The 25,443-nt window shown below is 38.5% G+C and overlaps 1 protein-coding gene across 6 annotated transcripts in view; it reads left to right on the top strand.

Annotated features, from left to right (window-relative positions):
* SCAF4 (SR-related CTD associated factor 4) overlaps positions 1-25,190 on the top strand; it is a 59,969-nt gene extending 34,779 nt beyond the window's left edge. For 5 of the 6 annotated variants that reach the window (XM_042903558.1, XM_042903559.1, XM_042903562.1 and 2 more), the window contains exons 9-20: positions 115-223; positions 1,831-1,995; positions 2,535-2,620; positions 3,344-3,534; positions 4,658-4,758; positions 5,202-5,315; positions 6,064-6,220; positions 7,661-7,818; positions 9,507-9,672; positions 9,760-9,846; positions 10,001-10,192; positions 24,043-25,190. In XM_042903558.1, coding sequence (XP_042759492.1) covers positions 115-223; positions 1,831-1,995; positions 2,535-2,620; positions 3,344-3,534; positions 4,658-4,758; positions 5,202-5,315; positions 6,064-6,220; positions 7,661-7,818; positions 9,507-9,672; positions 9,760-9,846; positions 10,001-10,192; positions 24,043-24,974 — 2,458 coding nt within the window. In that variant the 3' untranslated portion in view covers positions 24,975-25,190. The remainder of the gene's footprint in view (positions 1-114; positions 224-1,830; positions 1,996-2,534; positions 2,621-3,343; positions 3,535-4,657; positions 4,759-5,201; positions 5,316-6,063; positions 6,221-7,660; positions 7,819-9,506; positions 9,673-9,759; positions 9,847-10,000; positions 10,193-24,042) is intronic. The other variant, XM_042903563.1, reaches the window with a different exon arrangement.
* The last annotated feature ends 253 nt before the right edge of the window (positions 25,191-25,443 follow it).

Raw genomic sequence — 25,443 nt, forward strand, 5'->3', positions numbered from 1 at the left:
AGATGTTGATTATTGATGACTCCTGAGCAACATTCGTAATGTCTCTGTAGTATAAATGTGGCTAAGAATCTTATGTGTTTTTGAACGGATAAAAGATAACTCATCTTTTTTTAGTGGGTTTCCTGGAGATGGCATGCAGCAGCCAACATATACACAACATCAAAACATGGATCAGTTTCAGCCTCGAATGATGACAATACAGCAGGATCCAGTGCACCATCAGGTACAGCTGAGTTTTAATAAGTGAAGATCTGTTCATTAGAGCATATGGATTGCGTTTCACAGACCACTATTTAGCTGTGTGTTTGGCTTCGTAGTACTGCAGCTGCAGTCAAAGCCGATGAGCATGTAATTGAGTTATTTTTTTAAAACTTTAATTAAAACAAGGATGCTAAATATTACATCCTTATATATTTTAATAGTAAGTATTTTTTGTTAAAATCGTTTCGGGCGAGATTATGGCTCTGTTTCAGGGAGTTAGCCTGCTTAGTTGTACACTTCTCCCTCGTGAGGAGCCTTTTTTGGGGTAAATGATAAGATGCTTTAGAGGGTTTTCAGCTCTCACATTCAGCAGTATAGTGTGAAATCTGCAGTCAAAGGAGCATAGCACACTGGAGAATTGGAAGAAGTTAGGTAGAGATTTATTTGTTCATTGGGTTTATTTTAGTAAATGCTCTATTCAGAGTTTCCTAAACTTGACTACGCAGCTAAATTATAGGTGTCGGGATCCAGGCTAAAGCCAATCTAGAGAATCTGTATATTTTTTTTAATTGTATACTACTTCGTAGCCTTATTTAGAAAGGGCTCTAAGAAATTTCTTCAGAGGATATTCATTTTATTATGTATATTGTGTTTGGTCCATTCTATAATTTGGTAATATGAAAATGATACTATGATTTTGATGACTTATTGATGAATGAGGTTTGAGAAGTACTTTATAAGCCTATTTAAAATCTGAAGAAAACCTGGTGCACTTATTTCCAAATGTTCCAATTAACAGTTACTGAAAATTTAAATTAGAAGGAATACTTCTTTGTGATAATTATAATTATACTTTTAATTTTGCTGGTATTGGACCAGCACATGCAGAAATATGTTACGTTGTCGCTTATTCGCATTATTATTATGATATTTTAAGCCCAAAAAGTAGGCATGTTAGTTGAAACATCCCTTGGAGTAAATTTTTAAAAAGTGAAGCTGTACACATCATTGCTGTAGCCACTCCCCCTCCCAGAAGGCTTAATTAATTGCCTTTGAGGTTGAAGGGAGATAGTTTGCAATACAGTACCTCTCTGATTTTTAAGTTTAGTCTGTCACTATTGTTCCTCATATAAATGAAATCACGTCTTTAAATCTATAAAGTCAAACCTTTTTATAATTTTTAAATGAGTTATAGGATTTTTGATCTATATACTTAGATATGTAACAGTTCTTCAGGTAAATATTATACCTATGGAAATTGTTAATCATTGCATCTCACTACAGTTTTCCCTTGATGAAAATTTATTGAAGATGTTTTAGATTTTTTTTTTTTAAATGTTTATTTATTTTGAGAGTGCACACACAAGTTGAGGAGAGGCAGAGAGAGAGGGAATCACAAGCAGGCTTTGTATTGTCAGCACAGAGCCAGACACGGGGCTTGAAACCATGAACCCACGAACCATGAGATCATGACCTGAGCCGACATCAAGAGTCGAACGTGCAACCAATTGAGCCACCAAAGCACCCCGAAGATATTTTAGTTGTATATCAAGTAACTAAGGACTTTCTTAATTATTTTTGGTGGCTGTTATTTAAAATCTACTCATATGCTTTCTTTAAATTCAAAAGGTTCCACTTCCTCCTAATGGACAGATGCCAGGTTTTGGCCTTCTTCCTACACCTCCATTTCCTCCCATGGCTCAGTCTGTGATTCCTCCAACTCCACCCGTGCAGCAGCCTTTCCAAGCTTCTTTTCAGGCTCAAAATGAACCACTTACACAGAAGACACATCAGGTGAAACTGTATTCTCAGATTGATGATCTTTTTGGTTGCTTCAGTTTATGTGCAGATTCCTGCCTGTTTGCTTGTTATCTTCATTTTTGAATGTGGAGAAAGACTTTGTTGGGCACATATTAACCCTCTCTGTGCCTAAAGTTTTTCATCTGGAAAGTGGACATAGTAATACCAATTTCCATAGGATTCTGTGAGGATCGAGATAGAATGTAGAATACTTAATCATTGCCTAGTTTATTGTTGTAGTCAATGGTTTATTAAAACAGTATATGACTTATACAGATTTCCAGACGTGTTTGTCTGGAAGTGTTTCTTAGAAGTGTTTCTTCTAATCTTGTAAACCATATAAAATTTTTTCCCTGCTGATGGACAGTCATTATTAAACTAGTAATGTGATGTCAAGTAACCAGAATAAATCTATTTCGGGGCAAGAGAAATTTTGTAAGTTAGCAATTTTTAGATTTTGTCTTCTTGCCTTTACAATTTTCACTTTTCTCATTTAATGATGGGTGGTTGTTTTTGGTTTTGGTTTTTTAAAGGAAATGGAAGTAGAACAACCTTGTATCCAAGAGGTTAAGCGACACATGTCTGATAACAGAAAGTCAAGATCTAGGTCAGCATCCAGGTAATTGATAGAAAATGTTTTTCCAATCCTGTATGTCTTCGGAGACTGATTAAAATCAAACTGGATTATTTTTAGATATGCAGTGTTAATAAAATAACATTTGGTATATTTGTATGTCTGTATGTGTAGAATGGGGGCAGAAGCAGTAATAAAAAAAAAAACAAAACAAAAACTAAGGTTGGTCATCTCACCCATGCTTTTCTCCTTGAGTTGCTGTAATCTCTGCATACAGCTATACATAGAATGATAAGAATTATGTATTCACAGTTCCTTCACAAGTTTATTAGCTGACAAAAATGGGAAGATAATAAGTAATACTATAATCAGGTAACATTTTTAATTGCTGCAGAAAAGAAGTTAACTGAGAAGATAGATATCAATAGTAGAAGTGTATCCCAATGATGACAGCTTCTAACACTACCAGTATGCAATTCAGTCTAGTACCGAATTATCGAAGATGAGAGATACTTTTATATGCTAGTAACCTTATTTATCTCATTTTAAGTATATGCATGCTTTCTAACTTTCAACATATTAAAAATATTTAAAATGAATTCCCTGATACTGAATTATTACATATCAAACATTAAACTATCTAGTTTTTTATATATATATATATATATATTTTTTTTTTTTTTTTTTCTCCAGATTAACACCTGCTTACCTTTTTTGTTTTTTTTTTTTTTCATGTTTTACTCATTCTCTCCCTCATGAAAATGTTAGGTCACCAAAAAGAAGGCGATCTCGATCTGGCTCTAGATCGCGAAGGTCCCGTCATCGACGTTCTCGTTCTCGGTCCAGAGATCGACGCCGACATTCGCCTAGATCTCGGTCCCAAGAAAGGCGAGATCGAGAAAAAGAAAGAGAACGCCGACAAAAAGGCCTTCCTCAAATCAAACCAGAAACTGCAAGTGGTAAATTAAACTTCTTGCATTATTTTTTGTGTGTCCTGGGTTTAAAATGTTTTCTAACGGATAGCAAAATACTATTTTATCGTATCTTGTTTGTGCTTTGGTGTATACCCTTGAGTTTGCTTTGATATGTTAAGCCAGCTGTAAAGCAGCAAATAGGGAGTGAACCAAACTAATAGTGATGAGGAATAAAATAATAGCATGTTTTTAATGTATGGAATAGAAAGCAGTTAACTAGCTCTCCTATACATAATGGCAAGGTTCTCCTTTTTTTCCAGATTTTAACTAATAACCTCTTTTATAAAGATACAGTTTTACAGACTATATTATCTCCTGAATTTCATTATGTATTTAGAATATGTTTAATGTGGTATGCTAGACACATTTTTTTAATTTTTTTAATGTTTCTTTATTTTTGAGAGAGAGAGGGAGGGACAGAGCATGAGCATGGGAGGGGCAGAGGGAGGGAGACACAGAATTCAAAACAGGCTCCAGGCTCCAAGCTATCAGCACAGAACCCGACGTGGGGCCTGAACTCAGAAACTGTGAGATCATGACCTGAGTCAAAGTCGGATGCTCAACCGACTGAGCCACCTGGGCACCCCTAGACACGTTCTTGATACAAGTTTGCAATTATTATTGAAATTTTAATTTATAATACAAATAGGGCATATGTAAAACTTCTGATTCTATAAGATTTATTACGTAGAACACAGCATAAGAAAAAAAACTATCGTGTACACTCGATAGTCAGAAAGGGACAACTGTAGCAGTGGACAGAAGCACTAGACTGGTTGTTGATCAAGAGAGCTGGGATCGGGTCTTCTCGTGGCCTTGGGCAGGTTATTGTGTCTCTGGCCTGTTTTCATAGATGAAATCTTTAGATCTGTCCACAAAAGGGACAGAATTTTTCAACTCTTATGTTATTCACCATCCTACTCCCATTTCTGGAAGTACTACCACAATTTTCTAGAGTTTTTTTAGATGTATATAGGATTTGCTACTTAGCCTTATGGTATCCTGTAACTTGTGCATTTTTTCTATAATGATTTTTTTCACTGTAGAAAAGTACAGTGCTGCACATTACCAAATGTGTATATTTTTATGATTATAATTTTATTTTAAGTTTGTAGCACTACACTCTGGGTGGGACAGCTGGACAAACGGACTACTCAGCAAGATGTTGCAAGTCTCTTAGAAGAGTTTGGTCCAATTGAATCAATTAATGTGAGTGTTTATGTTTAATGTAGTGACAGTGGATGGGTGTGACTAATGCCATTTTATAAAATTAAGGACTTGAGGCCCAAGTTAAAATTTGCCCAGCTTTGTAGTAGATGTGGCTAGAGTATAAGTGTTGAGTCCATGTTTAGCATCCTCCCATTTATTTAACCACATTTCTTGGACAACCAAGTTTAATTTAAAACCTTTCTCTAGAAAAATCTGTGTTAATAAAACGTGGACAACCATAGGTTTATTAAAAGTCGATAGTTGAGGCCAAACTTGAATTTGCCAATTTATAACAAGTTAATCTCAGATTATAGAATCCTGGCTTTGTGAGTAGGTAACGGGCAGGGGAGTTGGGGTTGTTGGAACTGGTTATTTAGTATTTATTTTCTCTTGTTGCTCTTTGATTTTATTATATTTTATAATATTAAAATGTTTTGGAGCAGATGATACCTCCCAGAGGTTGTGCCTATATTGTTATGGTTCATAGGCAAGATGCTTATCGCGCCCTGCAGAAACTGAGCCGCGGAAACTATAAAGTGAACCAGAAATCCATAAAGGTACATTTTTATCCCTTATAATTCATTTTTTAAAAATTTAACACAGAATATTACTTGGCTTTTTAAAAACTTATTTTGGACACTAAGGCATTTCATGTATATCTATTTAAGAGGTTGTATCTCCTAGAAGTTAACATAAAGTTTAAAATCTTTAATTTAACTTAATTTAATTTAAAATGTTAAATGTTTATTTGCGAGATTTTTTGGGATTTTACACATTTTATTTTTAAAGTTTGCCATCTCATTCTTAGAATAAACGAAAATATTCAACAGAGCTAAAGATAATAGGTACATTGATATTCTTCCCCTAAGGGGCCAGAGTCAGCATTTCCTCAGTCATGTACCCTTGGATGATTGTGCTGCAAAAGGATTTTGTCTAACCTTAAATAATTTCAAAGTACCCAAGACTTTGGAAAGTGGTCCCCAGTATGCTGGGCTATGCAGGAAACCTCAGCCTTTCCCCAATAAACATTATTTTCCTTTTCTCTTTTATGTTTTATGTCAGTAGATTGGGGAGTGAATGGTTGGAGGAGTGGATAAGGAGGTGATGCCAGTTAAATTTCCACCAGGACAAAGTAGGAGAAAAGGTTAACCAATTAACTAGCATCGAAGGGAGATCCAGGGATAGGTCAGATTGCTCCCTTGTTGCCCAAATCTGAGTGATTAGAAATGTGAGAAATGCTTAACTCTCAAAACTGACGTTTTTTTCCTGTCCTTTCTTTTTGTATTTTAACTAATGGTGATATAGATTGCCTGGGCTTTAAACAAAGGAATAAAGGCAGATTATAAGCAGTATTGGGATGTAGAACTGGGTGTTACTTATATTCCATGGGACAAAGTCAAGCCTGAAGAACTGGAGAGTTTTTGTGAAGGAGGAATGTTGGACAGTGATACACTTAATCCAGGTAAAGCAGTATTTAATTTCTTTTAAAATTCATCTGTTTTCTTGATAATGCATGTGAAAAATGTTTATTCTTTGCTGTAGGGATTTTTGAGATTTTCCAAGTACCCACTATGTGCCATTCTCTCCATTAAAAACTGAGGAAACCATGGTGAATAAGACAGGTGTGGTCTTTGCCCTTAATGCAACTTATATTTAGTGGGATAGATTCAGACATAAGTGAAATAATACTGATTGTGGAGTTAATCATTAATTTCAGTATTAAGTAGATCTTAAATAGAATTTTTCGCTGTGAAAAACCTAACAGATCCAAATGAGTCTTAAACTGAACATTACTGGTATTGTTTTCATCCAGTGTTTCATAATAATTTCTTTGAAAGCATTTAAATGTCCAGAGAAGCAATTGAAAGTAAACATGTAAGGCAAGAAGGTAGTTACCTGTGGCATGAATATTAAAAATCCAGATTGACAGTAGGATTACAGTGGGGAAAATAGCAGCATGTGTGGGCATGACCTGGAGACTGATAGATAGCGGGACAAGGAGTGCAGGGTGGTGTGCCAAAATAAAATAAGCGACTAAAGGAGTTTCAAGCAAGCAGAGTTGGTTTGAGAACCAAAAGCAGGTGGAACGATGTTGAGCCATTCCCATACCTTGACTTCTTTCCCCACAGTGCGTGATGCCTTCACTTAAGGGGAGAGCTAGGTTGGAACTCCTGGGTGGTACAGTCAGTTAAGTGTCCGACTCTTGTCTTCGGCTCAGGTCATGATCTTATGGTTTTTGTGAGTTCCAGCCCCCCGAGTCTGGTTTCTGTGATGACAGTGCGGAGCCTGCTTGAGATTCTCTTTCTGCCCCTCCCCTGCTTGCTCTCTGTCTTGCTCTCTCTTTCTGTCTCTCTCAAATAAACTTCTTTTAAAAAGGGCAGGTAGAGCTAGGTTTCCGTTCACGCAATAGGTATTAGGGGTCTACTGTGTGCCAAACATTTTGGCACAGGCTCTGGTCAGGGTGCAGAGAGTCTTGCTCCTCCCTCCAGGGATCTTTAATCCAGACAACACACCATCATGGTTAAGAACATAGACCTTGGAGCCAGATGTGTGTATGTTGAGTCCCATGTCTGCCACTTGTTAGTATGTGACCTTGTTTTCCACAGTTTCCAAATTCTTTTCCTCACTTATAAAATGGGAATGATCATGGGACCTACTTCTAGATGGTTATGAGAATTCATTGGATTAATATATATATAAAATGCTTCAAACTGTGTCTGACACACAGTAAGCATTCTTTTGCGTGTTATTGTTCATTCATTTAAATAATACAAGATTAGCATAAGCATTTCTTTAGTAAATCAGACCGCTGATTTTTTTTATATAATCATTTAAAAATAATTCTAGATTTAAAGTTATAAAAAATTGTCAATTTTTATTGTTAAATTTCTTTAACTCATAGATTGGAAAGGAATCCCCAAGAAGCATGAAAATGAAGTTGCTCAAAATGGAGGGGCAGAAACCTCACATACAGAACCAGTATCACCTATACCTAAACCTTTACCAGTGCCTGTCCCTCCTATTCCTGTGCCCGCACCTATAACAGTGCCACCTCCACAGGTAAGAACATTTGGGGCGTTATTTAAACTTGTAAGTGTCTGAAAGGTAAACTTTTCTAAATCTTTTTATAGATGTATGTCTAGGTCAGTGTTCAAAGACGTGAACACATAAATGTGCATATTAATAGTATTTTGGTATGTCAGACCTACTGTTTATAAACTAACACATTTTTTCATAAACATCAGTAAAATCCATTCATATCGCCTTACATCTGTCTAGGTTATTTAGTGTCTTTATAATGTTCAGACTTGAGATGCAAACCTGATGGCATTTCTTGTATTCCGCTTCCCCTTGTTTTCTTTTATTGAATCTTATTCTTTGGTGGGGGTTTACGTTCTGAGAGAACCTGGATATCCACCCAGCAAGCAGCTGTTTTGAGAGAAAGAAAGTCTCTTAGTCTTCAGTTTGGGCGGTGCTAAAATGAAGTTTTTTAATGGATGAGTGAGAGCTATTTAATAAATTGAGTGCTATTTAACACAAAGGTACATTCATAAACCTCTGCTGTGTGGTCAGTGAGTGCATTTATGACGTAGGAGGAGACAGACTGGATTCTGACAGAATGTAGTTTGAATCTCAGCTCAATTGTTTAGTCACAGCAATGTGACATTGGGCAGATCACCTACCTAATCTAAGCTTCAGTTTCCTATCTATAAACACACAAGTTCCCTTTCCTGGCTTTGGCTCTGGTGTTCTTCCTAGGTCAGAGTTGTTTTGAGGATTAAATGAGATCGTGAATGTTAAATACTCAGCACGTTTCCTGTTCCATAATAAGAGCTCAATAATGAACAACCGTTTGGTAAAAATTTTAAGTCCTTGACCCACAGTGCTATGTGATCTGTTAGGTTTTTCTTGTTTTCAGTACCTTTTTCAGTTTCTCACATTAAATCTGAATCAGATAAATCTGAGCTGTCACAAAAGTGGGTTACCTAGCCTCTTGATTTTCCCAGTGTAAGGAGAAAATTACATGCTCTGATACATACTTAGTGGTGACATTTTATAAATAGATTCCCTACATTGACAAACTCGTTATTTGATCTTTTGGACAGGCCCTTCCAGCACAAGTTCTAAATAAGATTCAATGTATGTATCACCACTCACTTAAAGAAACCTGACTGATCTGTTAAAATTTTTCATACTTTTTTTTAAATAGCTAACATTTGTAGGGTGTTTATTAAGTGACAGACACTAGCACTTAACATGTATTCCCTCTTTAATCCCTATTACTATGTGAGGTTGACATTTTTTCATTTTACAGATGAGTAAACTGAGGTCTAGAGATTGTAAATAGCTTACTCAAGGTCACAAAGCTAGTTAAAAATGGGAAGGGGGCAGGCAGTTTCACCCCAGGACCTGTGATTTTAATCACTGTAAATTGCCAGGTAGCTTTTCTTAGAGTTGTAGTTATCAATTTACTAACCTGACCACGGAACATTTTTTAACATATAGGATATTCTGTCAGAACACCAGTAGATGCTTGTGAGATGCAATGTGAATTTGCTGTCATAGAGAACAGAAATTTGATGACTGTCATTTAGAGTAGGTACTAATTACCACCTGTTACTAGATAAATTTACTCACATAATCACAAATTTCGAAATATCTTTTTCAACAAGATCTTCATCTCAACTCACTGTATGGATGGGAGGGTGGCTAGATATGTGGCTTCATTATTCTTCCTTTGTCTTTAGGTCCCACCACATCAGCCGGGTCCTCCTGTAGTTGGTGCTCTCCAGCCACCCACTTTCACGCCTCCCTTGGGCATTCCTCCTCCGGGTTTTGGTCCTGGTGTTCCTCCTCCACCTCCTCCTCCACCATTTTTGCGCCCAGGATTTAATCCGATGCATCTGCCACCAGGTACCGTGAGTTGTTCAAGAAGACATTCTTTTCGGAGCCCAAGATTAGGTGGCACAACATAAGTTGACATTATTTTTCTTATTGTAGGTTTTCTTCCTCCTGGACCCCCACCTCCTATAACTCCACCAGTATCCATTCCTCCTCCTCACACTCCACCAATAAGCATCCCAAACTGTAAGCATGTTTTTCTTTTGTGTTCACTAGTCCTCTTGGAGTTGGGAGTAGGAGGGGAGAGTGGACCAGTAACAGGGTCTAGAGTGTGGCAAAAGAATGTTGATTGGGGAGATAATTATTCAGCTTCACATGTTGATGTAATTATATTCCTTAGCTACTATCGCTGGTATAAATGAAGACACTACAAAAGACTTATCTATTGGAAATCCCATTCCAACAGTGGTGTCTGGGGCTAGAGGAAACGCCGAGTCTGGTGACAGTGTGAAAATGTATGGCTCTGCTGTGCCACCTGCTGCACCCACGAATCTGCCCACCCCTCCTGTAACGCAGCCTGTTTCACTTCTTGGTAAGTTGATTTTTTTATCATTAGTTTTTTTTTCCCCCACCCAAGTTAGGTTTTTTTAAAGAACAATGCTAATTTCTTTGAGGAAGATCTTCCTCTTAAATATGTGCACTTGGTCTTTACCAAGAGTAGCCCCAGAGACAGCCTCAAAGATGAAATCATGTTCGTCCTGAATAAAAGTGGGGATTTGTACATCTTAATTTGGTATAGGAAAGTGATTAATCTCTGAGAGAAGGAATTGGTGCAAAGTCCATGACTGATACAACCCCAGACATTCAGCTTTATAAAGAGATAGGATTTCTTTGACAACATAGAATTTTTCCCTGTCTGGACCAATTTTTCTAAAACCCTGGGCTGTGGTAGCATTCTCTGTTGGCTAGCAGAGAACTTCTCTTAGGTACATGGAATAAAATGGCTTTATTGTCTGAATGACATTTGTACAGCCTAGGGTAATGCTTTCTCATTGACCCCTCAGTTTTCTCCTGCTAGTTTTATCTGTTGGACTTTTTACCCACAATTTTACTGCCACGATCAAGGGAAGTGTGATTTAGCTTATTTACGTCTTTGAGAGGCTTTACCTTTGCTTGAATTATAAATGATTATTTTATATACACTTGTTATATTTTATACACTTGTTATAGTTATTAATCTATTACATTAATAAATTACTGTATTTTGAAGTGGTTTTGCCAAGTATAATTAACACTTGATTCTCCTAATGGGTAGTTAGATTATACTAAGGTATAATCCTTAGTATTATAACATTCTAGTCCTGTGAGCCCATTGTATTTTTCAGAGGTATATGTATATGTACATATGTGCTTTCATAATCTTAGATTTTTTTTTTTTAGGAGAGAGCACATAGTTGCCTCTGAGATGTAGGACTATGGGACATTAGGACTATAGGACATTAGTTTGTGATGTAGGACTTCTACTTTTCACTTAAACCTTTCAGTGCTGTTGGAAATTTTTACTTTGTGCATATACTATATTTATAATAAAAATCAATTTGTTTTTAAATGGCATGCTGTCTTCTGCCCTCTCTGAGACTGAGCTTAGTCCGATAATAAACTTGATTTTTATTTCCTTTAGTACGCAGACTGGGTAATGGTGAAAGAGGATTAGGGATTAAAATTTGTCACCAGTAATGTAGCAATAGTTATCATAATGATGGAAAATAGTTTGTTTAATGAGGAAGTTGCTTAAGGGGTCTACACTATAATGAAAATCCTGTAGTAGAGGAACATTGTTCTAGGATCCAGGAGACCTTAACGTCTTTGGATATCAGTTTTGTTACGCATTTTGTTTTTTCCTATTTGCAGTAAGATGGTTACATAAGAATCACAGAATCTGAGTTGGCTAGACTTTTCTGATCAAACCCTTTTCTCCACGTCACACCAACACCCGTGATTATAAATTCTCTTTGTAGTGAAAATTCCTAGTCTAGCATCCCATGGATATTAGGCCACCTTGAGAGTATCTACAAAATGGCATGCATTTGTGCTTTTTTTTTTCTGGTCTTAGTAAACTCACTGAATGAACGATTTCTTCATCCCTAAGAGTTTAATAACCACTACTTTCAAACAAACTTAAAGAGTAAGTAGCCTGCTTCTGATTTAACATTTAGGTCTTGACGGCTCTGCCCTTTATATTACAACCGACGTGCATAATTTAAACTCTGCATCCAACATGTGAAACAAAATAAAGCACAGATCAAAAGTTGGTGAGCTTGAAAAGCAAACTTAGTAAGCTAAGCACTTAGCATTTATCATTACCTGGCATAACTCTGTGTGTGTCTTTCCCTCCTTCCCTCTCCCAGATACATACTAGAATGAAAACTCCATGAGAGAGGGACATTTGTTACTTGAATAAGTAGATAGATAGATGGTTTTCAATGCAGGGCTGTTTATACTTCACTTCTTTGTCTATAACTTTCATAACAAAACTTAGAAATTAAAGGCTGTTCCAAATCTGGAAAGACTAAAATGTGACATAACATAAAAGTGAAAACTTTTGTTACAATGAGTACTTTCAAGTAAAATGCAGTTGTTTAGTTCCAGTCAAGAAAGAAAGTCTTTTGTGTCCCTTCAACTAGAAATCTTGAAAAGAATATCCCGTAGATTTTGACCTTTTAGAGAAAGGAGACCTTAATGCATGGGCAAATAAAGGAGGATTTATCCAAAAGAGTAATCATAGTTGCATCATTTTGATAAAGGAATGCAATAATCACATGGCAGTATTGCAGCACAGAAGGATGGCTGATCAGGGTGGGATGTTGTTGCTGTTAACCAGGTTCACAGAATATTAGAACTAAGATGGTTTCAAGTTTCCTCTTGGTGCTCTAATGTTTTCTCTTATGATAATAAAAAGAAATGCTATGCTGTACCAGAAACCTTTAAGCCTAGAAGGGGATATGAAACTCCAGTTTCTTCATCTGTTTAAAAAAAAAAAAAAAGAATAAAAATGACACACCAGGGTGTTGTGGTGATTGACTGGGCCTGTGTATATAAAACAACTGACACACGGAGCCTGCCACAGGGTAGGCTGTTCATGAATGGTGGGTGCTTATTACAGGTAAGGAGTGTTCTAAGTGATACTTAGAATACCTAGAGAAGAATATCTATACTTTGAAATTCTAAAATTATATCACTTTAGCTATGATTCGTTTTAAATTGTTTTGTTTGTTGGCAGAGGAAGCAAGCTTTTTAGGAAAAAATGCATCTTGACATAGTTGCCTTAGATCTTTTCATGGTAGATTAGACCAGGTCAGAAATTCACACATCTTAAAGTTCCAGCAGTTGTACTGAGAAAATATATGCTAGTCATAGTGGTATTTCACTGAACTAGCACAATATGATATCTATATTCTTCTTATTAACAGTATTCAGATAATTTTCTTGTAAGGGGAGGTGAACCTATCCTTGAGACTTAACTGAGTTCTTGGATTTAATTATTGAAACATGGTAATAGTGATACTTTTAAAGTAGCGGGGACCAAACAAATGTTCAACAGATCTCCCAAAACTTAGTAGTAAGGCTGATTATACTGGGAGGAGGCAATGAGTGCTGCAAGGATGCTTTGGCTTAAGGAATTTTCCGAGTGATCAGATGTAAGTGTGGGGTGTTGGTCTGGAAGTGAGGACTACCTGTTTCTGGAGTTGGGCCGAGGTAGCCCATGCTACCGTGTTTGTAGAGAACTAAACCTCCATGTTGTAGGGATTCTGATTATTTTAGTAACTGATAATCTGAACATATGAAGTTATATGATGCACGGTAATAATTCATTATCACGTCATTTTAAAGAAATCCATTCTTAGTCCCTCACACACCAAGATAGCTAGTTAGAATAGTGATGGTTTCATAAAAGCTGTCGGTAACTGTCTACAGTGGTTGATCATTTAGGAGAGAAGGAATATTAATGATAATAGCAATTCGGTTTATTCTCTTTACTGTATAAGTGTATGTGTTTACTTTTCAAAAACTTTTGTATAACGTGTATCTCTAATATGTATAGCATTTTTATTAAAAAAAAAAAAGTGCATTGTAAATGTGAAATTTGGGTTATTACTTTGGTGTTCCAGACAATAAAAAAGAAATACACAAAAAAATGTTTGTTTGTGTTACATATCTCTACTCTGTTACCAGTATATCCAGAATATCTTTTCAAGGAAAAATTATGGTAACTTGGACTCATTCCTTTTGTGGAAAATTAAAGCCTTTTCTCTTGTCAGATATATGTATTCATTAATTATTAATATGCAGATTCTTCCTAATTTTGTCACACTGCTATAGATGATGGTGAAATTTGTAAGAATTGGGTAGTTCTAAGATTGCCTCCTACTTACTGGTATTTTTTGTTGCCAAAGATCTAAAGCAGAAGTCACAAATTGGTGGCCTCCAGGCTGAATTGTTAGACAGTGGTGTGATGCCCTTCAGGCTTGATTCTACACATCCCTGCATGAACTCAGTAGGCATTTGAGTCAGTGTTCCCAAATTTGGACACTTCAAGAAATTATGTGCACAGAATTGGTTTGGAATTATCAAACAGGCATGTTTGCTTTATTGTAATAGTTATGATCCTTACAACTGCCTAGAAGGTGAATAGTTTTACCATCACGTTCTATAATTACTTTAAAATTGATACTTGATTTGTGGTGATTTCACTTAGCTTGGATTTCTCTGCCAGAATTTTGCCTTTTTTTTTTTTTTTTATAGTTAGTACTTTTTAACAACATTTAAATTAGAACATTAGAGCACCAATCTAGTGTGAATAACATTCAAAGAAAACCTGAAGAAAATCCTTTGGAAAGTGTTTTTTTAATGATAATACCTAACTTTTAATACAACTGCTACATGTTAGTATTTTTTCTTATTGTGAACTTTGCTATAATGTTTGGTTATTTTAAATTATAGTCTAGAGGGGTCTACTAGGTATTTGTTTTGGTACCCCCCCCCCCAAAATCTGTTGACTTTATTTATCCTATAAGATGTTCTTTCAAAGCTCTAAAATACTCAAATTGGCACTCTAAATATTACACTGGTAATTATTCCACTAGTGTTATATAGTAGAAATGGTTCCCAAATAGTCATCACAGTACCTTCAATATAGTATATAACATTGTTCAGTGGATACAGTGGGTAATTAATAACTATTAATCCACAACAGATACTTGCCTTGGATTTAAATTTATGGACGAATACCCTATATTTTCTCAGAAGATGAGGTACTTCAGATGAAACCTACAGGGAAGGTCTTATACAGAAACTTGAAAACTGCTTATCACGTTGTCTCCATGTCCCTCTGTGCTTCCTGGGCTATAGAACTCCAGCCTGGAGTCTCTCTTAAATTTAAATCTCTCCGACATACATCACTTTGGGCCTGAGGAAGGTGGGAGGGGCAGGGACTCTGGGCTCTAGATTGATTTTGGTAGACAAAGATGTGGCTGTGAAGAATTTCAGGTAAGATTTTTTCCAGCTAACATTGAAAGTAACATTCCCTGTCGAAAATCTCATTCAGTGATAGGTTAATTGTTTATTCGAAACTTCTTGACTCAAATAGTGCAACTCTTTTAGAGTTGTTCCATTTTGCCAGTTACGGTAACATAGCAATTGGTATACAAATTCTAAAAAGTCACTACAAATGAACTGTAGGGAAGTTGACCAGACAAAACCTATTGTGCATAATTTTGCAAAAAGCCAAGGAGTCATTTTAAAATAATCTGTCTCTGATTTCTCTTTATCTGAAATTCTGGTTTTCGTGTATTGGATTTCAGCAAAACATAATGTACCCCTCTGCTAAAAATAGATACACCTCTCCCATATATTTGCATTATATATTATTAAAAACTCAAATTTCTGTTAAAGATTTCTCATTAACCTCCTAAGCACCATTTTTTTTGGTGTAATCTTAATGTATAATACTATCTAAAATGTGCTTTCTCATTCTTTGAAAACTAGCTCCTTACTCTTGTTCTCTTCAGCTCCCAACATAGTGCCTACTGCAAGAATTGCCTGGGAGCCTTTTCAAAATAGTTATGCTCCAGATGTTAATAAACAATGAAATCTAGGCAAAGGAAATACATGTATGGGTTGCACTGTTACTGCAATTTTCTGAATGTCTCGGATGAAGAAAAGCAATGGTTTTTAAAAATTATATGCATGTATATATACATTATATGCATATATATATACACACACATATATATGCATGCTTAGGGATCTTAGGGCATTGGTGGGAGAGATAAGAGTGGTTGATATATTTTTTCCTTGTGTGGGATTTCATTTTAGGCTCATGCAAATGCCACAGTGACATTTTATTTGGATCAGATCAAAAAATGTCAAGCTGCCAACTAGAAACAGAAAAGGAGGTAGTTAAAGAAAATTGCAGAATTTCTCAAAATAAATTTCAGATCTTTGTAGGTTAACAATGGAAAGCCACCGCCCTGGGGGAGAGACCTGGACCTTCTAGCCTCTGCTCTTGCAGCCTGAGAGATATTTTCTCCTTGAAGAATTTGGTCATCACTTCTGCCACTGCCATTCATACATTCTATGTGTATTTTATTCAGTAGCCACTGTGTGCCAGGTATCCTTCTGGGTACTAGAGATACCTGAATGAACAAGACAAAGCCTGTCTTCCTAGAGCTTATATTCTAGTAGGGACTTAGATAATAAACTAATAACTTCACATGGAGATAATCCTATGATGAAGAGTAAAGCAGAGAACACTTAGGGAATTGGAGGAGTGTCACATGGGATGTTCTATTTTAAATGGTATATGTATGGCCCAGGAGGGCATCTAAGGAGGTAGTATGGAGAGAAATGATGGGGGAAAGCCATGGAAATACAGAGAAAAGATAGTTGAGGTAGAAGAACAAAAGGAGGCCTGAATTGTGAGTGAACTTGGCTTGTTTGAGGGACCACAGGGTGCCAGTGTGGCTGGAGCAGGATGAACAAAGAAAAGAGTTGCAGGCTATGAGTTTAGAGAAGGTTGGCAAGGGCCAGGTTGAGTGTGCAGTGGGGAATGTTGTAGTTTCAGTCTTATGTATACTTTATAAAGGGTAATGGCTATTACGTAGACACCAGACTCTAGGAGTTGGTTAAGAGTGGAAAGAGGACCTAGTTCGGATGCCGTCGCAGTAGAAGAGGTGCAGGCTAACTGCTTGCATTGGGGTGGCGCAGTGGAGGAAATGAAGTGGTTGGACGTCGAATTTATTTTAAAGATAGGGCCTTCCTAATTGGCTGACTACTTAAGTGTGGGGTATGAGAGAAAGGAGTCAAGATTGAGCTCAGTATTTGATGTGAGCAGTTGATAGGATGTAATCTCCATTTCTGAGATGGGCAAATGTCAAGGAGGACTGGATCTGCAGAGGGGATATCGAGTTAAAAGGTTGGCTATTTTAACTTTGAAATTCAGGTGCAGATGATAAGTAAACAACTTGAATACAGTTGAGATATAATTCCAGATATCCTCCGCAAACGATCAGCAAAGCCACAGGAGCCAGTGATTACTTAAGAAGGGAACGTAAATACAGTGAGCGGGATGAGCCTAGGAAAACTTCAGCAACTTAGCCGTTGAGAATACAATACTGAGAACTAAGACAGACATAGTTCCAGATGCCAGGAACTCTGGCGAAGAGTTTGTATGTGTGAGTCATTTGAACGTTAACAGCCCTAAGAGGTAAGTACAGTTACCCCCGTTTTCTAGATGGGGAGGCTGAAGCACCAAGCTGAGTAGCCTGCCCAGGTGAACAGCTACAAGTGGTGAAGTCGGAATTTCAGCCAGCATTGCTCCGACACCGGTGGTTTTAACCACTGCTCTGTTCAGCAGAGGATACTGGAAGGCGCAGCGAAAGTAGAGGGGCTTTTCTGGCAGCCAAATAAGAGTTCCTAGGAAGGAGGGGGAGCGATCAACCATCAGTCACATAGGTGGCTTGGGGAGAGCACTGGAACTTGCTGCCTGGGTTTAGCAGAATGAAGCCTCTTGGGTAACCTTAGAAATGTGATTTCCTCAGAATAATGGATCCAAAAGCCCAGTTACACAGGGGCAGGAGAGAATGGAAGGTGAGGAAATGGATACAGTGATTTTGGGCATTTCTTTGAGGAGATTTGTTATATAGAGGAACAGCAAAATGAGGTGAAAGTTGGAAAGAGATGGCAAGGTAAGGGAGTTTTTGTTTTTATTTCTAAAAGATGGGTGAAACTACAGCATCTTTATTACTGGAAAATCAGAGGGGAAATTTTTGCTGCAGGAAAGAAGAGGTGTTGGCTAAGCTGATAACCCTTATGTAGGTAAGAGGGCATCGGTTCAGGGTTTGAATAAAGGACTTAATCCTTGGAGCATAGCTGTTCTCAGACAGAAGGAGTCATATGGATACAGGTACAGGTAAATTGGTAGGTGGGGTGGTGGGTAAGTGAATGAAAAAGTCTTTTTTCCAAAAACCTTTTTTTTTTTTTTTCATGGTAAACCGGACAGGATAAATAAAATTGCGGTATATCCCTATGATGGAATAGTACTTGGTAATTTAAAAAACGGAAGCACTTGTACACGCTGCAACATGGATGAACCTTGAAAACATACACTAAGTGAAAGAAGCCAGTCACAGAGCATCACATATCGTATGACTCCATCCATATGAAACGTACAGCATAGGCAGATGTAGAGACACAGAAACCAGGGTATGTGGTTGCCTGGAGGGAGGCGTGGGGCGATCACAGGGAAATGGGGGGTGATACAGAACTTGGTTTTTTGAGGTAATGAAAATATCCTAAACATTGTGATGGTTGCCCAACTCTGAAGACACTATAACCCATTGAATTAGGCACTTTATATGGGTGAATTGTAAACTACGTAAATTTTATCTCCCTGGATTTGTTCTAAAACCCCCTAAGGGTAGACAGGATTGAGGAGAAACATGAGCACGTGAAGTAGACGTCTAGGGAAATGAGAATGTGAGCTGCCTAGGAAAATTAGGATCACTAACCAGAATTAAGGAAGCACTTGTGGTTGAGGTTATAAACTCAAAATGAGGCCGGTCGATGTGTTGGGGGTGGGGTGACCCCCAGCCCTGTCTGTGTACAGATTGGGTAGAAGAGTTGCATTCAAAACCATTGAGGTTTTACCAGACAACTGTGGTGAGGGGGAACCGCGGACTCTGAGGCAGGTAAGGAGGAAAGTAAAGACATTGAAGGGTACTGTGGGGGCCTGACTCTCACGGGATCAAAAATGATTCTAGGAAGGAGGTTGGAGAGTTAGGGTGCTTGCAGTTGAGGACATGTTGGTAATGAAAGGTGCAGGACTTCCTAGAGGCAGCGACTTTGGTAGATTGGAGGACAAGATTGTAGAAGAGGTATTTAGATGTCCCGTCCACCTTTTCTCCTCCTCCTCTCTTCCCTCCCCTTTTCACCTAGCAAGTCCTTGCTCTCCTTAAAAGATTCCACTTTACATCCTCTTTTTTTTTTTTTTTTTTAAGTTTGTTTATTATTTTGAAAGAAAACATGCAGGAGGGGCAGAGGGAGAGAGAATCCCAAACAGGCTCTGTGCTGCCAACGCAGAGCCCAACATGGGGCTCGAACTCAACCAATCATGAGATCTGAGCTGAAACAAAGAGTTGGGATGCTTAGCCGACTGAGCCACCCAGGTGCCCCTATATCCTCTTGAAGAGCGTCCAACTATGACTGAGGCAGTTGGTCACACCCACAGTATTTAGTTGTAACCTTTGTGTGTCTCCCTGTCCCCACGCACTGTGGTACTTGGCAGAAAGATCCTATTTGCAGCCCTTATTTATGTTCTCCTGAGATTTCAAGGTCCACATTGGACTCCAACCATGATCCCAGTCACCCCCCGCCCCCTCACTGCCCCTTCAGCCTTTTAACACACTTGTTCTTTATTTCACACAATTCTGAACGTCTTTGCTCTAGATAGCAGTCACCTCCCCTTTAATCTTTTGTTTTTTAATGGTGAAATGACTGGTTTGGGGCTCATCATTGGAATATCCACAGTTAAGTCTTGGTTATTTTGAGTTAAAGTGCAGTATATTTCTCATTCGTCTTCAAATTTGAATACAGATACTTGCGGCTGTCACCTTTTTCTGCATTAAAATCTTACTGTGTTAGGAATCTCAGAGTCTCTAAGGTGGTGTTTCCCAGGTCTGAATTCCCTTTTTCCTGCCTGTGCTGTGGGTAACACTGTGACTCTTGTGAACTCTAGGTATACATGCCAGTTTCTTCACGTTTCCACCAGATCTAAGCCAGGCCCCTCTAACTTTCAGAAATTTGGTGGGGGGGTGGGGCGGGGGGCGGGGTGGAGGGAATGAAATTTGTCATCTGTCTCCCAAAATAGCTTCTTTTCTTAAATTCCTGCGTTGTATTGATGCTTCCATCCACTTATTCAGAGCAGAGAGCTTTGTACCTCCTCTCTGTCACCTCTGTTTCTGTTCAGTCTCTCATTTCTGTACCCTAGATTCTGAGAGTGAGAGTCAACCTGCTCTCCAGTGTCTTTCCCTTCCTTTCCTGTACACTGCTTGCTAGAAAGTTCTTTCAAAAATGAACACGGGATCATCCCTGCAAAAAATTTCTTGGTAAGTCCCAGGTTTCTTCTTGTGGCATGTAACACTTCTGAATTGCCCTGGCCTGCCTGCTCAGCCTTATGAACCTCTTTTTTTCTTTAATTGATAGTAATTTGTATTTACACAAATTCTTTCCTGCTACTTCAGTAACAAACCTCATCTTCTGTATTTGTTTCTCTCTTGGCAAAAGGCATTCTGTTGCAGTTCTCTTGACCAGTGATGTCTTTCCGCCCTTTCTTTCAAGACCCTATTCAAACGCTCTAGGACTTGCACTCAGACTCATGCCCACCAGCTTAATCACTTCCACCTCTGTCACCAATACTAGCTCGTGCCATCTCTTCCAGCAGTTTCTTTCTACTTAGGCTATGTCCTGTTTAAAGGAGAGGGCCTTGTTTTATCTTCAGCACATGAAATGAGTTAATAAAGTTCAGATGTCCAATATGTGTGAATTCTTTTTAACTTGCAACTCTAGAAAACTTGGCAGTGACATTGCACGTCATACTTCCAGATAAAATGAATAATTGCTTTGAATGCCCTTTAGACCTGGGTAACTCACTATACAGTCCATTGAATATGCATAACGTCTGCTTTCTAATTAAAAATGAAATTCAGCTAGCATGCCTATCTAGGGCTTTATGCCACCTGGTATATTTTTAGTTAAATATAACTTATTAAAGCAATACTTGTCCACTACAGAAAAAAAAAAAAATTGTAATCCACACTTTTATCACTTTTGTGGCCTGAAAGCCAACGTTTAGGACTATGGGGTTGGATATTCTGTCAGGGGAATCTGTAAATGTTGGTTCATGAAGGATTAAAAGGAAATCCACTTATTTACAAATGAGGGAAGGGATTTGAGTGTATAGTATTAGGCGAATACAAATATCCACACATACAGAATCAAATTAGGCAATAATTTTGCTGTATAAAAATACTGCTTTGTAGGTAGTTTAAATACATGACTCTAAATGTTAACCCTATCAAATCGATGTTCGTGCACTCTCAGATGCCTGTTATGAAGGACTTAAGAGCTGCGTTCCTAGAGACAGGTTTATATTTTATGGAGAATGATTGCCCATTTTGTCTGATTGGCACAAGGGTGAGGTGGCCATACATCCTTTGGCCACTGTCAGATTGGTAGCTGAGGAAGCCAGTCTTCCTGGGTAAATCAAGAAACAGGACCTTTCCATTGTCCTGTAAGAGTCATCGTTTCCTCTTAAAGGTTCATCTGAACTTAATTCTTTAACAACAATAAGATGCTTTGAACCTCTTCCACATTTTTCTAGTGTTACTTAAAAATTTGGCATTGGTCTCTTCACCCTATAAACAAGTACTCAAATCTCTGAAAAAGGCCTAATCCCACCTCAGTGGTCATTTTACTCCTTAAGGACTGGTGGGAAAGTAAAGTTCAATTTGTTTAAGTGCATCTGTGCAGGATTTCTTTGTTTAAAGGGCAGTAATGGGGTACATACATTTTATGTTGTTTTGAGGTATAGTCTGGAAATGTTGGCACGGATTCCTTTTATTTTAACTTTTTTTTAATCTTTGCTTATTTTGAGAGAGCTAGTGAGTGGGGATGGGTTAGAGAGAGAATCCAAGCAGGCTCCACATTGTCAGCACAGAGCCCAACTCGGGGCTTGAACTCTCGAACTGTGAGATCGTGACCTGAGACGAAATCAAGAGTTGGATGCTCAACTGAGTGAGCCATCCAGGCGCCCCAGTACTGATTCCTTTTAAAAGTGAGAGCAAGGACATATCTTAGGGGCTTCTGCTGTCCCACTGTATGGTATGCACTCCGTAAATGTTTACTAAACACTAGGAATAAGTTTGCCATTGGATTTATTCAATCTGAAATACAGTATGTAGGTGGTGGTTCTGTATATGTTCATTGGGGTTTTCCTAAGGAACGTCTGAAGAGTGTGTGAAGCAACTAGGTCTTTGCTTCATTTATCCACTTCATAATTTCTAGCTTCTTACTGAAGTCATTTGCATTTTTAAAATTAAGACCTGACACGTAGAAGCTCGGTGTATTCACATTTTTCCCAACTGTCAAGTGCTGGACTTTAAACTGTGGTGGGTATTGGGGGACCGACCACAAGAGGTTAATAAGATCCTATCGTAAATGAAAAATGCATTCAGTTTTGCAAAGTCAGATATTTAATGTTAGGATATTTATCATCTGTCAAGATAGATGTGAAAATTTCAGCATTTAACTGTGGACGAGGCTCTGAGCTCGGTCTTATGTATTTTATCCCACTTAATCTCCACAAGAGGCAGGTACTGTTTCTGAGGCACACGTCCAAGGTCATTCCTAAGTGAGATTGTATTTCACCAGACATAATAGACTTCATTGTAAGCATTTGAAAGAAGGTATTGTGTTTAAGTAAATACCACAGCTGGTGAGTTGTAAACTGGTATACGTAGCTTTTCAGGTCCACTCTAGTTAGTCCTTAAATCGGACAGAATAGGATTGGACCACATGTTGTGAGGATCCGAAACTGAAGTAGAAACTCTTGTTTAGGTTTAGTATTGCTGATACAGAAAATTGAGGAGCAAGCAGGACTTGTTTAATGTATGCTAAAGCACACATGAAGAAGTGGTTCTGTCAACATAAAATAACCTGCTGTCGGGGGAGGGGGAAGAAAACTTCCTATTAAAGTATTGGGTAGCAGTGTCCCAAAAGCATTTCTCTTAACCATCGGTGGTTGAGCGTCATAGCCCCTAACTTGCTCAAAGGCCTTTCTGCATGCAGTAGATGGGTAAATAATATATTCTGACAATATCTGGAACATTTTCCATTGTTAGAGTAACTCGTATTGGTCATAGTGTTTGCCTTGTGGTGTTGATATTTGCAAAGAAATAGAGAGGGGGATGATGTCGTTCTGTTACTGAAGTGGTGAACCAAAACCGAATCTGTACTATTTTGCCATATCGTTTTAAACGATGGGTGGTTTTATTTGTAGGACTTAACACAAAACCTGAGCCAACCCTCATGAAAACAGGAAATAAAACCAGTGAAGTCCTTGTCACCTTCAACAGCACCGACTTCATTGGTCTCGCCACCTTAGGAGGAATGAATAGAAAGTGAATGGCCGGACTTTTCAGCATAATTCCATCATTTCGGCCTAGCAGGTTTATGCCTTAGGGTGTGCTTTGAAAAAGGACCTGTAAAAATAAACTCCCCACTGGTGTGTTGATCTTTATTTTATAAGCTTTACTGTTCAAGTGATGTTTACCGTTTAATAAGGCATTTTAATGACATGGAATCGGAGACCTCCCTCTGCAGTGGATTTTCTGGGTTAGTGACCCTATTTTTTTTCCAGTAAGTTAAGACTTAAAAGTGTAAAATTTCCTAAGAGTACACCTGAGATGGCCTTCAGTTGGCTCACATAGCACAGTTCAGCTCTTTGTGTCATGAGGACCCGTACATTGTCTTTCTCAAATGTCTTGAGTGTTTTAAGTATTTTTACCAACCACTAGTGATGGACATACTCTTTCCAAAAATTGGTATATTGCAGTTTCCTTTTCCATCTTACTTTGACCTCTACCATTATTAGATCCTCATCATCTACACACTAATATATGTCTTTATATAGTATGTAATCTATCTTTAAGACTACATGCTATGGGTTGTTGGCCTCACGTTGAGTTTTGCGCAGGTAGACTGGCAGACAACTTTGAAGATTCCGGGTTGAACTTCGTTTTGATTCAGGCTCCACAGGAAACAGCTGAAACCAGAATGCCATCTTCTGCATTATTTTATATACATTTTTATTACTCTCTTTTATAGGTACTCAAGGAGTTGCACCTGGTCCTGTAATTGGGCTCCAAGCACCATCCACTGGTCTCCTTGGTGCCCGACCTGGCCTAATCCCACTTCAGCGCCCTCCAGGAATGCCTCCACCTCATTTACAGCGATTTCCTTTGATGCCACCTCGTCCCATGCCACCGCACATGATGCATAGAGGTCCACCGCCAGGCCCCGGGGGCTTTGGAATGCCTCCACCTCATGGAATGAAAGGCCCCTTTCCACCGCATGGCCCCTTTGTTAGGCCTGGGGGAATGCCAGGGCTTGGGGGCCCGGGGCCAGGCCCAGGGGGTCCCGAAGACAGAGACGGGAGGCAGCAACAGCCACAGCCACAGCAGCCGCCACCGCCACAGCCACAGCCACAGCAGCCGCCACCAGCTCAGCAGCCGCCACCGGCTCAGCAGCAACCACAACCGTTTAGAAACGATAACAGGCAGCAGTTCAATTCAGGTAGAGACCAAGAGAGGTTTGGAAGAAGATCTTTTGGAAATAGGGTGGAAAATGACCGGGAACGGTATGGGAACCGTAATGATGATAGAGATAATAGCAATCGTGAAAGGAGAGAGTGGGGAAGAAGGAGCCCTGACCGGGACAGGCACAGAGACTTGGAAGAGAGAAATAGACGCTCTAGTGGGCATCGAGACAGAGAGAGAGATTCTAGAGATAGAGAGTCTCGTAGAGAGAAGGAAGAAAACCGAGGAAAGGAGAAGCCTGAGGTGACAGACAGGGCAGGTGGTAACAAAACCGTTGAACCTCCCAGTAGCCAAGTGGGAGACGTAGACACTGTTTCAGAACTTGATAAGGGGGAGTCTGAGTCTGCAGTTGTAAAATCTTCTGAAGAGTTACCTGCTGAGGCTACCTCATCCGTTGAACCCGAAAAGGATTCTGGCTCAGCAGCAGAGGCTCCTCGTTAGAGACTGGAATTTGTCAAAATGTGACAGTGACGCTTCTGGAGTGTAGAGCTTGAGGTGTACAGATGCTGTATTATATTTGCTCCTGCTATATCACAGCCCCGCAGTAGTTGGTGGGGAATTGTAAGCAATTTGATTGCTTCCCTTCTATTTAAAAATAGCCACAAAATAACAAAAAATACTGAAAATATGAATAAATATTACCCTTTTTGCTGTAACTTTTTAAAAGTTTTGACTTTAAAAAGTTTACAAATCGTAATTAGAAGTGCTCTCTATTTTTTTTTTTTTTAATTTAAGACAAGGTAACGGTGAAAGCTCCTCAAAACAATAGGGATGTTTTTAATAAACTCTATTTTCATAACAAACTTTAATGTGTGCTATTCTTCCTACACTGCATTAAGGTGGAAAAGGATTGTTCACCATCAAAGTTTGAGCTGTTAATACTGTATTGGAGTCTAAATTAGACTTGTTT

Source organism: Panthera leo, chromosome C2, assembly GCF_018350215.1.
Source record: "Panthera leo isolate Ple1 chromosome C2, P.leo_Ple1_pat1.1, whole genome shotgun sequence".
In the NCBI taxonomy this organism is placed as follows: domain Eukaryota; kingdom Metazoa; phylum Chordata; class Mammalia; order Carnivora; family Felidae; genus Panthera; species Panthera leo.